Below are 16,673 nucleotides of genomic sequence, written 5' to 3' on the forward strand. Positions count from 1 at the left end.
AAAAAATAGAAGATAAAAGTGGCTAGTAGCAGGCTGCCACTGCTATTTTTCTCTTGGTCTTCCTCTCTCCTAGCAAGCTTCTTGGACCCAGCCAGGAGCATACAGCTGACTGGATAAATTGCACTGGTGGTGACAGTTCAACCCTGGCCACCATCTTCTCAAGGACCTCCGTCTTCTAGTCACAGGCTTATTATGTTGTGGAACTGGCTGGAAAAATGCATTCAGGACCAGTTATAAGATGATGGCTGGAATTTTACCCAAAACGAATTTATATCTCTAAAGGGAAAAACAAAAGCCTAACCACCGATTCTCAGCAGCTTAGCTGTATATTTTTTGGAATAAAATTTGGTAGAACACATACTTGGCAATACTGTCTTTAACACTTCCCCTATTGTTAGATTACACATTGCTCTCAGCGTGAGGAATGTAATCAAAGAATCCTGCTATTCAAAAATCCTTCTCCCATTTCATAATTAGACAAACAGTGAAGGAATACAGCACAGTTCACTTCTACTGTAGTAGCCTAGCACCTCTTATTTATGATACCATTTTATTTTGTAGTTCAGGATCAAGATTATGTAGTAATCTTCTTCTTGTCCTAAAACTTTGTTGATGATCATGTGAAAGAAAATAGTGTAAAACTGCATAATGAAGTACTTCCCCAATACATGACAGAATTAAAATTATGATTTTTCCTTAAAACTTTGGAATATTTAAGCATTAAAAGATACAAAGAACTCCTCAGCATTTTATACCTCAGAGTCTATGACTGTTTATAAAAAAAGCCATATTCGGTTAAACCCAAGGATCAACTTGCTTTTTAAATATACTTTACTTAGACCAAAATTAATGCCAAATTCTTTCAGGTTGACACAAGTGATTTTAAAAAGTACTACAAAATTCATACCATGCACTACACGCTATAAAGTGGGCAATGAACTGTTCATAAATTAGCTATTCCCACATAAGACCTTACAACAGTGAATACTTGAGAGATTATCAAGACCGTTACAATTTCCAGTTACTCTGAGTATGTTCTTGGTGTGATGCTCCTATTTTACAATTTTAAACAGAACAAAAATATTAGCTTACATTATATTTTAAAGAGGAATATGACTTTATTACAGTTTTAGCAAAGTTCAGTCAGCTAGTCTAATTCCCCTTTCTCTCCCAAGCTGTTTTGATCTCTTAGTCAAAAAAAATTGAGGTATTAGAATTTTTTAAACCTACTATATCATTGAACAGATGTTAATTAACACGAAATATTCATCTTGTCTCAGATGATTGGTAAGCATAGTAACTAAATTTTAATGTTAAAAAAAGGAAAGAAAAAGCATATGCCACATAAATAATGCATGAAAAATGGCAAGCTTGTTTTTCCACCTGTTACTCCATTACTAATATATATGAAAACTGCTGCAGGCATTTATTTTTTTACCCAAACATACAAAACCACAATATATTAAGATATGTTTGTCAGAGACTGATCTTTCATAGGGCCTTGAAAGCCTTACACACAATAGCTTTTCATACTTGAGCTGCAATGGTGTTAAACAAGTGACTTGTAATCCTTACACAAGTCAGGTGCAAAGAAAATAAGTTACAACCACAAGCCCGAACTTGCCTGTATGAAGCCCTGCTGGTTTTAGGCAGATTAGTTAGGGAAGATCATACGCCAGAGCTGATCTCTGTTTTCCAGCAGGACTGGAACAAACAAATCATGCTAAACAGCAAAAACTGAAGTTCTTTATGGGTTTCCAGTACTAGAGAGGATAAATATTTAAGTTGTTATTATTATAAATGTTACAAGCTAGTCAATAAAATGCAAGGAATCACTGCAGGTTTTATTACAGCACTTCGGAACTGCCATCGAGTTTCCCAGTCTTAGCAATGTCCAAAAAAAAAATCCACACCCAAACTGAGCTGAAAGTTTTGATAAAAGTCTTTTTCTCAAAAGTCCAAGACAACTGGTTCCACACCCCCACCCGCCACCCCCCTTAGGAACGTTAATGACATCTACAACTGATACTGGGTTTTGTTTGTTTAGAAATAATTCATCAATAAGAGCTGACTGTACGTACAAAATATAGTTAGACCTTCGGTTAAAGGATTTACAAGCTAATTACATATATGAGGTCATTTTCTTCGCAATGTTGTAATTTACTTTCCATTTTCCATCTATTTCTCTCACTGAGAAGACAAGTAAGTATATTTTCTCTACACAGGCTCTCAGGCTTATTTCTTTGCCAACAGACATACCTGGGGGTGGCGGTGAAGAAAAACTATGATTGCTAAGCATCAGCTGAGAGAGAACGGCCTCCCGCCTGCTGTACTAGCCCCAGCACCTTGTGATCATACTATGTTTGGGTAAGTTCAAAGAGCTGCCAGGGAATACACACCTGCTGTGCGCACAGAATGCCAGTTCTCACACTTCAGAATTACTCTTCTCTAGACAGACACTAGCCACAGTGTCCAAAAAACATTTCGTGTACACACAGGTGGAGTTCAGGGCATCCTTTCCAGGGTTTCCACTGCAAGATGAAAGATGTCTTCGCTACCTGTAAGACTCTCATGAAATTTAACTGTTCCAATATAGTCAGAAAATCTTTAAGGGTGCCCTTCATGGTATTTTCACTATTTTCTCAGGCCTTTGAGGCATAGCATGAAGATATCAGTTAAGTACACGCTCACTGTAGGTGTTTTGAATATCTAATTTTTCCCTCGAGGGTGTGTGGTCACATGTATCATTATGGATGTTCTGTGCTAAACTCCAGAGTCATCATATACAAGTAGGTGTGCTTACAGTAGCAGGGGCGCAGACACACGCACTGGTGTCATAACTATAACACTAACACTATAACGATGCATCACAAGGAACAGTACTGCCAATGCTACCTATGAACTGTTAAGTTAACCACCCTGAGAAATTCAGGGCTATATACTGTAAGAGTGTTATACCCATATCTTATCACTGGCTAAAATCAGGAGAATCAGTTTCAGTTTACAGGCTGCTGTAAGGAAAAAAAAAAGGAATAAAATACTGAAATTGACTCAAATATGACCAATTATCCAGAATTTAATCTGAAAAAATAACTGGAAAAATATTACTAAAGTCCTATGAATACCTGTCTTCTTTTCTTCCCCTGGTGCTTGTATTCTGCAACATCAGTGCCCTGCAATCGTTCCCAAAGAACCTTGTGTATTTTCATATTCTATTCCTCCCTTCAGCCATTTCTAGAACCAGAAAATTTGCACCTTATCTGGAAGTCTTCATAACAGAAGTTACAACAACATGGTTGTATACAGAACAAACTTTTTTTGGGGGGTAGTCTTATAAGAACAACCTGCAATATCCATTTTTAAGCATTTACATTCTTTATGTTTAATAACAAACCCACCTCTTGTTCACTCCGTTTCTTGGTAGGATCATTTCTGCTTTATATTTTAGCAGAGAAAGATTATAGAACTTAACAACCACCACCACCAAAAGATCTTAAGCTAACAACTGTTTGTTCAGCTTCATTGTATGATGCCACCTGATCACTCATTGTCCAGGACATGTTTTGCAGCAACCTTCTTCACTGATTATTTATTGCTTTGTGATTTTTGTTTGTTTGTTAATAATGGTTCTGGATATCAACACGGTAACAGGTTTCTCTTGCCCTTCTTTTTGGTTTATTAATAGCACAGTGCCAAGTATTCTCCACCATTCACGAACACTGACTTGCAGGAACTTTTGCCTGGCCATTGGCAGGGCACATGCTTATAAATATCTGAATAGTTAAACTGATTTATAAATCAGTGAATATATACAGCTTCCAATAGCTCTGCAATAGATGGTCAGGAAAATTATTAGATGTGGAGTTAAGTTGTTCATATTTAAGAATCTAAGACTGAAGTTTTTATCTCTTCCAGCAGACTTCTATTGAAAGTTTACATGCAGAATACTGAACATCAAAATCCACAATACTGATTCTAGGTAAAGGAAGCTGTCAATATGATTGTTTGGCTCGCTTTACCCTTATAAATGACCTTGAAAAGTAGAACTATGAATAGCAGGAAGTTTCCACTAATACTGTTTTCATCAGTAGAAATGTATCTGGAAAGGCTGGCTCATCTCCTTCTAGCCTTCGTATAGCAGATTGGAGGTCTATGTAGCACAAACCCAGAATGTTATTATAAAATTAGAAGATACAAAACCTCAGTCCTGAAAAAAAGCCACATGACTACGTTGTATTTCGTTTTCAAGATAGCTCTGGGTGTACTTCCCTTTTATAAGAATGGAGTGGCTTCTTCCAATGCAATTTCATTAAAAATATAGTAGAAGAGCATTTTACTAATGCTCCATAGGAAAAGCTGGCCTGATACACTAACTACTTAAACTGCAGCCTCTAAGCTAGTTTCCCAGAAGTTTCTACCAGATGAGGTGCTAAAGGGGTTCTGTAGTTGCTGGCACACTTCACTTGCCTTTCTCTCCAACGTAATCTATTCCAAAAGCAGAACATTTATACTATAGAAGAGATGACACTGATGCAGTAAGTAAGATGGGACAAGATGACAGATCTCTTTTCTTTAGTTTAAATGAGCCAGTGAAGGGAAGGGTGCTAGGTGTCATCTTTCTAAGACAAGTGAAATAAGATTCTAGCTGAAAGGGTCAATTTATATGCTAAAGTAAGTCAACAACTCTGCCTCCCCCCCCCCTTTTTTTTTTTTTAATTGAAGTGCAACTAGCTACATTCATCCTAAAGGACGGAATTTTCTTTTTCTGCTTGGCTTTCTCAATAGTGAGAGTGACACTGAAGTGCTGTATCACAGAAGCAGCAAGAGAGAGCTATAGCTCTGAAAAGTACCCACTCAAGTGGCAATTTTGCTTATTAATCAGGAAGGAAATAATTTTGAATGACAAATACTTGCAAGATAAGTGTTTTAAAAAAGATGGTATTGCCTTACATTACAGTCTGATTAGAAATTTTTCAGCAAGGAGGTATGTTCTTTTTAGCAAAATAAGAATTTTCCAATTCAGTTCCAAAACTTCTTCTATGAGTTGGCCACTTAAAGCTCATAGTTTCTGATATAGAAAAATCTCTCGTCTCTGCAAATAGAAATGAGGAGAGGGAGAGAAAAGTCCACAGGGTTTCTCTTTGTTGCAAATGTAAAATGAAGTGGTTATCACTGAGGGAAAAAAAACCCCCAAAACAGAACTCTCTATAGATTGACCTTCACACTACTAATTACATTAGTATTAAGTTCACATTATTATCAAATTGTTTTCTAGCTTTTTTTAAAGTAAATAACAGTTAACATTTACCAAAGGATCTCTGTGATCCTGTTAGATGTTACTCAAGAGTAACGTTTGGCTAACTGCAGAGAAGTATAAGAGCTCTCAAAAAAAAGGAAACATGCATATAGAGAACCCCTGCCTCCAGTTATCCATATCGTAGTATTACTGTAATTACTATATTACTATGTGTATTACTATATCACAAAAAAATTGAGATTTTGTATTTGACAAAGCATGGCAAAGTTGTGGAGACCTTTAAAATTACACCACTTGATGAGCAAACCTGTGTTTCATGAATATGTTCAAACACTGTCTTTTAGACCCTAAGAACATCCTTTCTTCTGTGCATGAGAGGAATATCAAGTCCAGGGCTCATCCTCTGTTGGGCAAGAGCTCCACCTACTATGCGCACCATTAGAAGTTTTTGGTTTTTTTCTCCCCACCTCTCCCTATCTTGTGACTACCACAACACAGAGCAATCTTTTAGTTCAATACTTGCTTCTCTAGATTACCTGTAGTGGTTTTTAACCACAAAATTTCCCCTGAAAAGAATGGAAATTTTTCCAAGTTGTTACATTTCAGACTATAGATGAGCATAAGCTTTTGCATACCTGTCTCCAGATAAGTTTTAATAGAATGATACTATGAAAAAAAAATAAGCCTGTAACACAGAATAATCTTTAAATAAATTATCAGTCTTGGTTAAATTAGGGAAAAGATTCTGTCTCCTCTGATTTTCCTTTTAACATGCTGAACTTCTGCAATTTAGTTCCATTGGTCAAGACCACACAATGTAATATTTTTCTTTTTATAGTTTGACAAGCAAGGAATAGTTTACACTTCTTAGTTCTTGAGCAATAAGCTTTAGGTACTGACCCATAATTGTGGGTGAGTGCTATAGATACCGTTGCCACACAAACAACAAATTGGGACTTTACACCCACAATATAATAAATGAGTTGTAGCTGCAATAACTGGCAGGTGCTGAAGAGGATAGTTGGGAAGATATGAGAAGTAGTATTCAGTGAGTGAGCAGGAAATAACTTCCTGATTCCTTGAGCAAGTGAAAGCTACAAAGACGGCCTATGTTACTAGAAGAGAGAGTTTATTAAAATAATAAGCACTAAAAATTGGTAAGACAAAGCCTCATAAACTCGTATGTTTGGGCAAGGCAAAAAAGATTAGCAACACATCATGAAAGTTACTATTTTAACACTCTACCAGCGGTATAGCATCTACATGAAGTTATTTTTAGTGCGCTACTGAAATACAAAATTTTATTGTGCTGATGTGGTATGCCGGAATTTGAATAGTATGACATATTAACGTTTTCAAACGTGCAGTTTCTTGTTTCCTATCTTTTCTTCCTAGTGGGATTTCCAAAAGGTGCCTAGGAAAGAAAGATATGCAAATTCCATATTGCAGAATAACTTGAACTAGATCAATTCAGGTTATGTTCCTAAATGCTCATAGCCAAGTCTGAGGGACTACAAGCTTAGAAATTTAGGGAAATAAAAAATAGAAAGAATGTTGACCTAAATTAACTTATCCCTTATTCATAAGGATTGTATTATGAATGCAGTATATTCCTCTACTTCCTCAACTTACTTAAGTTATTCTGTATTAAAATAATTCAGAGAGCTTCAGCCAGAATGGAAAGATATACATACTTAGTACAAAAGCTCTGAATCAGCTGGAATATCCAGATTTTCGTTTTATTCTCGTTTCCCTCTTCTGCTCCAGTCTCATTCGACAGAAGAAAGCACTTTCTGGCATTTTTACTTGGATTTTTTTGCCCCACAACTTCCCTGCTCTCTATGCATTTTACTCTCTACTTCAAAAATTCTTCACTATTTCTTTTCCATTTCTGTTTCTACCCTGTCTGTGGGGTTGCTATCCGTTTTACTGCCTTATTACAGGAAGACCATGTTCTACGTTTTCTTATGAGAAGGAAAGATTGACTGTGGTTTTGATACAAATCTTTACATCACACTTGGCAGTAAATATGCTCTAGGTCACCCAGCAGGTTTGGGTTTGAACCGTACAATGACTCAGTGCAATATTCCAGTAAAGATTCTCCATAAATTCTAAAGAATATTGTGTTTTAGCCATCTGAGCCTTGTAGTCCTTTTGTAATTAAGTGTAAGAAGTTTAATGCAACATGACTGAATTTAGAATAATACATTATTTTTCATCTGCCACTATAAAGGTGAAGTTGCTACAGGAAAGACCTGAAACCTTGGTTCCTGCCTCATTCCCCCGTTAATTATTCAGAAAACTGATTTTAATATGAACTGTATCTGCAAAAATTACAGCTTGATTTGCTAACTATCAGAGAAGGGGGAAAAGGGGGAAATCTTGTTCTAAAACCTTCTTTTACAGCCAAAAAGTACCTGGTGGCTGATGGGTGAAACACAAAGCTAATGGAGGAGGCATGTACATTTAAGATAAGTCAAAGATAATTAATTGGCAGATATGCCTTCCCTTTATTTCTGCTGTAGATGATACAATGAGGTAAAAAATCAGCACCGTGGATTTCTGACTGCTATGAAGTCTTGCCATCCATAAGCCAATTATCCTGATCGTGGTTAAATCGGTAAGCCATGGGGGGGAGGGGCTTGTTTATTTTTATACAGATTCATTTCAAGCATTAGTTTATTTTGGATGTTTCACATTTTTATTACTCAGATGAAAACACTTATATTTTCTGGTTGTCCAAAGACCTAAACACTGGCAATCCAGACCACAGTACCTCAATTTGTGCTCAAATATTAAAGCATTCCAAAACGCTTTAGAACTTGGTCATTGTTGGTTTATCTAATTCATTGTGAAGAGCCAGGATAATGTCTTAAATATTAAAAAAATAATGATCTCCTACTGACATCTGTGGGAATGTTGCTATTGATTTCAGTTAATACAGGATACAGGAAGAGGCCTTATAATACAGTTTTAAACAAGGGAAAAGTAAAGTTACAGAAGTATTCTGAACATCAGATTTGGATACAGATAACACACACACAAAATTATGGAAATTGCTCCTCTCTGCTTCTTTGCCTGTCACCTTTAGACTGTTGCTCTTATAAAACAAGCTAGCATGTCAGCTCACTTGATGCTCAGGAGAATACAGTCCAGAAAAGCAGTTCACAGGTATATCACAAAACTTAACTGATGACTACTGATCTCTTTTTGGCAAAGACAACAGAAGTATTATGCATGATAGAGCTGTTAGTGGCCAATAACATGCCTTTGGCAGGTCTAAAGGAACTCACAGAAGAGACAATTCCACAGTGGGCTGGGCCTACAGTAACTCCACTAGGGTTGATAGGGTCCAGAAACGAGCACATCTCAGCAAAGTTCGATCTAGCCTTTCCACATCCGATACTGCTCAGCACGCATCTCAATATTTTTAGAATATTAAGAGGTGCAGTAAATTCTTCTTTTTAAGCAAAGATACTTTGAGACACATCTGGGGTGTATCATATTTCTTTGCTAAATAGGTCAGTATTGTAACCCAGGTTCAGAACTATTAAGACTTTTTCAAGAAAATGCAAATAATCTCTCACAGGCTCCTAACCACATTATCCTGCCTTTTCCAGTGTCCATTGGCTTTCCTTATCTCTAAAGTAAGTATTCTTTCAGAGAGTATGCTGGAAGAAATCCAGAGTTGCTCTTTTTCTTAAGAAGATTTTTCTGCAATAACAGTTTAAGTAGAAGATGAACAGAAAGCAGAGTTAGAGGCCTGACCCTGAAGAATGCCATATTTTCTCAATACAGTGTATCTAGAAATAGTTTTATAATTGCAGGGAAGAATTCATAGTTAAACAAAAATATATTTTCAATCACAATTCTGTATTGCCCCAAATAATAGGGAAAACCAGTTATTTTCAGAATTCAGCTCGAGACAATCCAATGATAATATTTTTCAAACAAGCAGACGATATTCCACAATCACACGAAGTTCAATAAATAGATTACTTCCATGCATATAGCCAACTGCTTGATTGCAAAAATTGTAATTATGCATTTGTTGATATTTTTATAAGACTCTGCATGGTTATTACTTTTAACTTTCTTATACTTTTGTTCTATAGTTTGAAGCTAGCAGCCCTCCTTCCTGTAAACAACCTGCAAAGCAAATACAGAAAGCAACTACATTAGGACTGTTTGCTTTCTACTGTTTGCTGTTCTGCCACTCCCAACTTTCAACACAGAATGTTAACACTCACACAAAAGTGGTTTCAGAGCAAATCATAAAAATGCATGCAGGCACATAGAAACCAGTGGTCACCATTCAAGGAGAGTCTTTCCCCTCAATTCTGCTTCAGCAGAATCATTAAAAAACATTTATTAAAAACATCCTTTTTAATCGGCTGAATTAACATACTATTGTGAGTTACAGGAGCAGATGCATGTTACATTATTGAAAGAGTCCTACATTTCCCATAATCAAAAGTTCAGAGACAAGACACTTTATCAAGTTATTTTTGTCAAAAAGCAAACGAAGGCTTTAAGCAAATGTTTCCTCTTTACAGTACAGTTCCTGTTTCTTTGTTTTGTAATGATGTTAGGATCTTTTGTCAGAAATATTACAAATTCTTTGATGACAACTTCACTGTTGTAGATTGAGCAGTATCATTTCAGTGCTAGCCAAAGGAGTACAAAACTAAGTGCTGCTGCTGATCTTTAAAAAATTCAGAAATTATTTTCAGGAAAGTACAGAACTTGGATTAATTTTACATTAATATAAGTGTACTACATTTTTGACACTACAGTTTCTCTTTCAAAAGCTCAACTAGAAAATAAATATAATGCATCTGAGAACTTTTAGTGATATACTTGATCAAAAATAGTGAAGTAGAACTAAACTCTTCACAGTGGAACTCATCCAGAAAATTGTTTTAGTTTAGAACTGCTGTCATACACTAGGACTCCTCATACCAATATTCTGTTGCAGAAATATTTCAACATTCATCTCTGTACTAAAGCTACACATTTTTCCATATTTATTATAGAATTGAAAAATAAATGCTTTTGAATGCATAGGCAGAAATATAGTCACAAAAGTAAAAAGAAAAAGTTATTTTGTCAAAACATTGTGTCTTGAGAAATAATACGTCTTAAAGGAATCTAATCCCTTCCATCTATGCATTATTTAAAAACACACTTTTCCCAGTCCTTCTCTACTTCACGTTAGTTCCATGAACGGCCAGCAGGAAAACAAAAATAAAGTTTATATTTTAAAGTAATGAAAAAAAAAGATATTTCACTTACCTAATTCTTTAGAAACTGGAGAATCAGCTGATATATCCCCAATCTTTGCAAGGCTATCATAATATGCTCTTCCAGCCACTACCATAGCTTGGGGGGAGAAAAAAAAAGTGTTAAAAAAAAAAATCAAAGTATGTTCCATTTTCATGAATCTATGATCCTATGAAATTTTGTAATCCAGGGCACATAGTGAGAGAGGGGTATATGGCAATAAGGACATCCTGCTATCAGAGAAAGCTACTCAAGTCCCTGCGCTACCTGTTAATTTGTGAAGCCAGGTGACAAAGACAGAACACCAGAATATATTAACGAAGTTTCAGCCTGTGATTTAGTTCCAACTTTCATGCATATCCAGGAGCAATCAGCATCCTGTGGGTAGGTTTAGCCATAAACCATTGGTCAGGACATAACAAAATTCCTTGGTATAGATAAAACTGTTGGAAAAAAGCAAAATGCAATCCCAAACTTACTAGCAATGCCAAGGTCTCTGCCCTGTATTGGCCAGCCAGGCGACTGATCTGAGAAATGGCTACTGGCCATGAGACAACGGACCTACAGTTGCAACAAGGAGACATGGAGCCCTTAAGCAGTAAATTATTTGCTTTTGAAGTTAGCTGAAAGAGTAACTCGCTTCAAAAAAAGCTATGATGAAATACAGTTTGCCAGGTGTGATATATTTAAGAAAAGTGAAATGTGAAAGGTTTGATTCATCTGATACAGCCACTCCTAAATTACCATTATGGATAACACTGTACAGTCATCATATACTGCAATGACAAATACGATTTCTTGTCAAAACAATACATTGAAATCTTAGGTTCCTACATATAAACACCAACTTCTCCACTTCAAGGAAATTTTAGGCCTTAAATGCTAAAACTTCAAAAATTAAGACTCTGAAAGATGATGTTCAGGTAATGGAGATAAGCCATTTGGTATTCTTTTCTCAATTTTCAACATACCATCAACGCTCCCGAGATTGTTGTAAATTACATCATTCAGCAACTTAGTGAGCTTAAATGTTGGAAGATATCTGGTTTCTTGGACAGACATGGAAAATTAGCATTGATATATACAATTTCAGCACAGACTTATTTTGACACTCCAGGAAGTGCCTACTTTTATCTTTGTCACTGAACTCAGGATGGCAGAGAAATCTATATTCCAAGTACTTTAAGCAATAGAAACCTCAGGCAACAGGTGCATCTACAGTTTAAGAAGAAACCTGAAGGTTTAACATTCCTTACCAAAAAGACAGACCCTAGTTAACACTTGATGCTCCCTCCTCTCCCCTCCCCCCCCGGACAGTTCCCCCGCCTTTTATTGTTTATAGTTCCATTCCAGTTTTACAGGAACCGATAAGCTCTTAATATATATCACCAAGGTTTCAGTTATTCTCAGTTAATCATTTCCTGGTTATAGCTGATTTCAACAGCAAAGCCAGTTTTGCTAGAACGAACACGGAAACATCAAGATTCAAACTGCAGGGAGGCCAGTAGTGAGAAGCAGATTACATATGTAGTAGATCTACACCACGCAATAGTTGCCTTCCATCTTCACAGCATCTAGAACTGATCTATACACCACAAAGAAAAGAAATAACAAGGACAAACTGACAAGGTTTTATTGTAAAAGGCAGTGAAAAATACTTACTGAAGTCTTCATAATTTTTTGTAGCGGTACATTTTTAACCTAAAGCAGAAGCCAAGCAGACTCTCACTGTTGACTTCAGAATACCTTTTTCTGGGGGGAGAAGGCAATTGCCAATTATCGTCTTTTAGGTCTGTATTTCATAGTTTTTACTAGCAAAGGTGACATCTTTGGTTACCTATCAGTATGTTCACAGAGAAGCCTGAAACTCTTCCAGATGAAACAAAGATTCTTTTTGAGGCCCTGTTGCATTAGACAAGAGTAATTTCTGTCTAAGCTGTGTCTCATAGGTGCTCTGTATTCAAACTTTCTGAACAGAACTATACTGGTGCTACTGATGGAGCAGTGTGCCACCCATATGCGAAGATTTGATGCCATTCCAACTCTTCCTATCTAATGTTTTCTCAAGATAGCCCCAAGTCAATCTTTTATCCTAATACAGGCACTAAAAAAGGAAGAAAATGTGTGATTTCTCCTGTGCTAATCAAGCCAAATCAAGAACTCCACTTGTATAGTCTCTTCTCCAGTACTATGGCTAGTAAACTACTTCTGCAGAAAACGAGTTTTGACGTTTTATCCTCAAAATGTCTAAAAATATGTTATAAACCTATCAGAAGTTCTTGTAAGTTTTATGTTCTTTGTCAGCCTACTCTGACTTGCTTGGAAAGCTGCAAAGTATTTGTTTAGCAACAGAATATTTACTCCTTGTTACAGATCTATTTATACCACCCAGAATTTAGGGAGAAAAGATTAACAATTTATGAGAGCCCAAAGATTACTTTAATGTAGTTTCTTAACAGTTGTTGCAACATTGTAAACATTTATTCATTTGAAATTAAGCATTCATGCTAGATATGCTTCATCAGCCAGTCTTAAAAGGCAAACTTGCTAGAACACAATACCTATCAGCCTCTCCAGTGTTGCTGTGCACAGTTATATTGTGAATTACTGATGACAAATTGAATTAAAAGAGAAGAGGCACAATGTAACGTATCAACAGTAAAGTATGTGAAAAGCAGAACCCTCAGAAACTGGTATAAAAATCTTTCAGCCAAACATGAACGCACTTGTTATTACTTCTGGTACTACCAATAATCCCTAAGGTTAGGTACTAGGTAACCACAATGTTAATCCATCAGCTTAGGCATTACTGCAAGTAAGTCAACATTTCCCTATTTTCATCTCCAGCAGGCTTTGGTTTTATCTTTTTCTCAAGCCTGCTCTAAAATTTGCATGAAGAGAGATTTCAATGTCTATTTGGCTATGCACTACTTCTGCAGTATCACATTTCTCAAAGTACTAGATTATATGTAGGCGAAAGATATGCCACCGACTTGAATGAAGTAGAATGAGAGAGATTTTACATCGCTTTAATATGGTATCAAGCAGCTCAGCAGGTCTGCATAGGGGAAAGGGAACAAGCTCTAACAGGTCCCACAATATAAGCTTTGGGAATCTAGAGCCCAGTCTTGGAAACCCGTTCTTAGATGGATAGTTTCTGTGAAGTCAATAATGGAAGTAAACAACCACATTATAAAAAGTTTGAGAGACTCAGTCCTTAGATTCAAATTTATTCATTCAGATTTTGACTCCATTAAAAAGATACCATCAGGTTTAGGATGGATAACAAAAAAAAAAATCCACTCCTGCAACTCTTACTCATCCAAGTTGTTCTGCTCACAGGGTTACTTCAGTAGTGAGGTGTATAGGTCAGTAGGAACAGATCTAAGAATGTGAAATATATTTGGAAGATGCAGGGGGGGGAAAAAAAGAGAACATCTAATTTAGATAACTTTGTTTTCTTCCCTTTATATTATTATTCTAATGTGGGTTATTTACACTTTATATTCAGTTTATTTTGCAGTAGCTCTGTGCCTAAGTGTTTGGGATGTAACTTCCGCAGGACAGTAAAAAAAAAAAAGGGAGAAGGTACATATGTACAGGTGTTTGCACTTTTTTTGTTTGGTTATACACAACCCTCATATCCAATATGTATAATTAAATGAAAATTAAACATTCTTTCTAGTGTTAGCACCTAGAAGACTTACCATTAACAGCTTTTTCATAATTCTTCCCCAGATTTATTAAATTCCTCAGTCCTGGATTGAACTGTTCCATAACATTCTAGTGAACAGAAAACAAAATTTGTGTTATAGCCAAGGCAATTCAACAGTGGATGAAAGTATTTATCTCAGTGTCACTCAGGTCTAGTTTTATGTTTCTTATGTAAAGCATACATCTGAAAAATCCATGGATGGATGAAAAACAGAAGACTTGGGAAGAAGAGGAGAGCAAAGGATGGGGGAAGAAACTGAGCATTTAAGATCAACAAACAGGAGAAAAAAAAAGGTAAACTATTTCAATAAGGGTAAAAAGGAATCTGGCTGTTTATAATATAAAAGGATGCCAAGTGTGTGATCAAAGTTTGCATAGATCCTTCTGTTACGGTAGGTGATGGTGAAATAAGAATGAGAGAAAAACCTTTATCCACTAATTGTTTTATAAAGTCAGACAATAAAAAGGACTTTCTGACAATGTTTCGAGATTTGAGTTCTTCACCCCCCTCCCCCACTGTGAAAAAAAAAAAAACTGGGAAAAGGGGGAAAAAAAAAAGAAATTCACCAGATATCCGATTAGGGGAAGACTAAGCACTTTATTCATCTTTTCTGAGTTACAGATAGCATTTAGGGAAATTAGTTTTTTGGTTTTTTTTTTTTTTTTTTTTTCTTTTTTAGTTTGAAAATGCTGCATTTTATTGTGCGAAGCTGTAGTTCTTTCTGAAAGAAAATTAAAATTATATCCTTATTTAAATAGAAGGACGGGGTGGGGGGGAGAAATCCACTGCAGCTGCTTTGACCGTTAAATACAATTACTGGCTGAAATAACCAGAATCTGAAATCCAGCAGCTCCAAGCATGACTACTCTCATACCTAGCAAATTCTATAAACTGATGAAGTGGTCGAAATTGTGACCGGCAGTTTCATAGTGCAAGAAAATAGCTACACCATTAAATAGACAAGTTTCAAGTCTTTGCAAAAAGTAGAAGATAAGTTAAACCATGAAGTTTGAATCCAAATTTGAATTTTCCCAAAGTTGGGGGGATGAAGAAAAGAAGAAAGAAGATTTTGCTCACTCCAAAAAGGAAAATCACCCACAAAGTTTGAGTTGTTCCTACTCATAGGAAAGCTTCAGTTTCCTTCTTTCTGGTCAAAAACAACAACTCTTCCACCTCTCCCCCAAATCAATATTCCAAAATTACTTTTATCTTGTTATGAGCACCGGGGGGGGAAGCTGACATGCCAATACAAATGCAGTAGTTATTCACTCCTCAGAATCACGCCTTTTAAGATGTATCGAACACATGTAGCATAAACAGCGGTATTCCAAAATATTGGATGTTGCAATTAACTTCTGAACAATGCTAAATAAGTTTGAAAGAGAGCCCTCTGAGCTTCACTTATTCCATGGCTTCTTGGTTTCTTTAGGTAGGATTGCTATCTGAATTAAAGACACAGCATGTTTGTTTAACAAAAGCCCTTTGTATGTATGTAAACATCTACATCTGAACAAGTATTCTAGAATTTGCTGTATGGGCCTGGTCATTTCATAGTGAAGTAACCACAACGTTCTAATCCTTTCTTTTCTCTCCTCTCTACAAAACGCAATTTCATATAACACCAGCTGCCAAGTCTCAGGAACAATTTGGTACTGAATATTTTCTTTTAAAAATAAATTTAATACAAGCCCTATATTTCCATAGAGGAGAACCTTGAAAGTTTTTGCAGATTCTAGACCTTCTTTTCCCAGAATCTTCCTAACAAAACTATAGCTGTGACATTACTCTCTAAAATCTTATCATCATGAAAGGAAGATCATGAGATTCCTGAAGACACCATTCTGTTATTCTTACTATTTTGATGACAACTCACATCTTTCTAGATATTGTTCACACAGCAGAACTTTCAAGTTGAAGGAATTCAAAACAGACACTTTCTGTTTACAAGAAATACAAGACCCATGACAAGTGAAATAGTATCAAGCTTTTACCTGTTATACCACTAACAGAATTAAAGTATTTATATTTAGTACATACATGGACCCAGAAAGAACAGGAATACCATCACATTTGTCTTATTTTCAGGCAAGGTCATTCAGACAGAACTTTATTATTATTTTTCAAATATAGTGCTATATCTGAACTCCAGCCAATTTAAAAAGTGAAGAAAAGGATTAACTCCACATTTCACCAATAATACTTTAACAGTCATACTGAGTAAAAAATATAGATATTAAAGAAAAGATATAAAACTATTGGGTTCTGATACTGGTATAGTGTATATGACATCAAAAGCAGACACAAAACAACAGTACCTAGCCCCACAGCCTTTATTTGTACAAATTAAATGCAACTGGGATTGTTTCCTGGTCTATACCATTAAACTCTTACCTACCCAAACACGATCACTGCAAGCAA

At 36.0% G+C, this 16,673-nt stretch overlaps 1 protein-coding gene across 1 annotated transcript in view; it reads right to left on the minus strand.

Annotated features, from left to right (window-relative positions):
* The window catches only part of BAIAP2L1 (BAI1-associated protein 2-like 1), a 34,474-nt gene extending 20,001 nt beyond the window's left edge, over positions 1-14,473 (minus strand). The window contains exons 1-2 of the mRNA XM_009320000.1: positions 14,248-14,473; positions 10,553-10,639 (exon numbers count right to left, since the gene is read on the minus strand). Of these exons, the coding sequence (XP_009318275.1) occupies positions 10,553-10,639; positions 14,248-14,317 (157 nt within the window). The 5' untranslated portion in view covers positions 14,318-14,473. The remainder of the gene's footprint in view (positions 1-10,552; positions 10,640-14,247) is intronic.
* Positions 14,474-16,673: the final 2,200 nt, after the last annotated feature.

This window comes from Pygoscelis adeliae, unplaced genomic scaffold (genome assembly GCF_000699105.1).
Source record: "Pygoscelis adeliae isolate BGI_AS28 unplaced genomic scaffold, ASM69910v1 Scaffold242, whole genome shotgun sequence".
Taxonomy (NCBI): Eukaryota; Metazoa; Chordata; class Aves; order Sphenisciformes; family Spheniscidae; genus Pygoscelis; species Pygoscelis adeliae.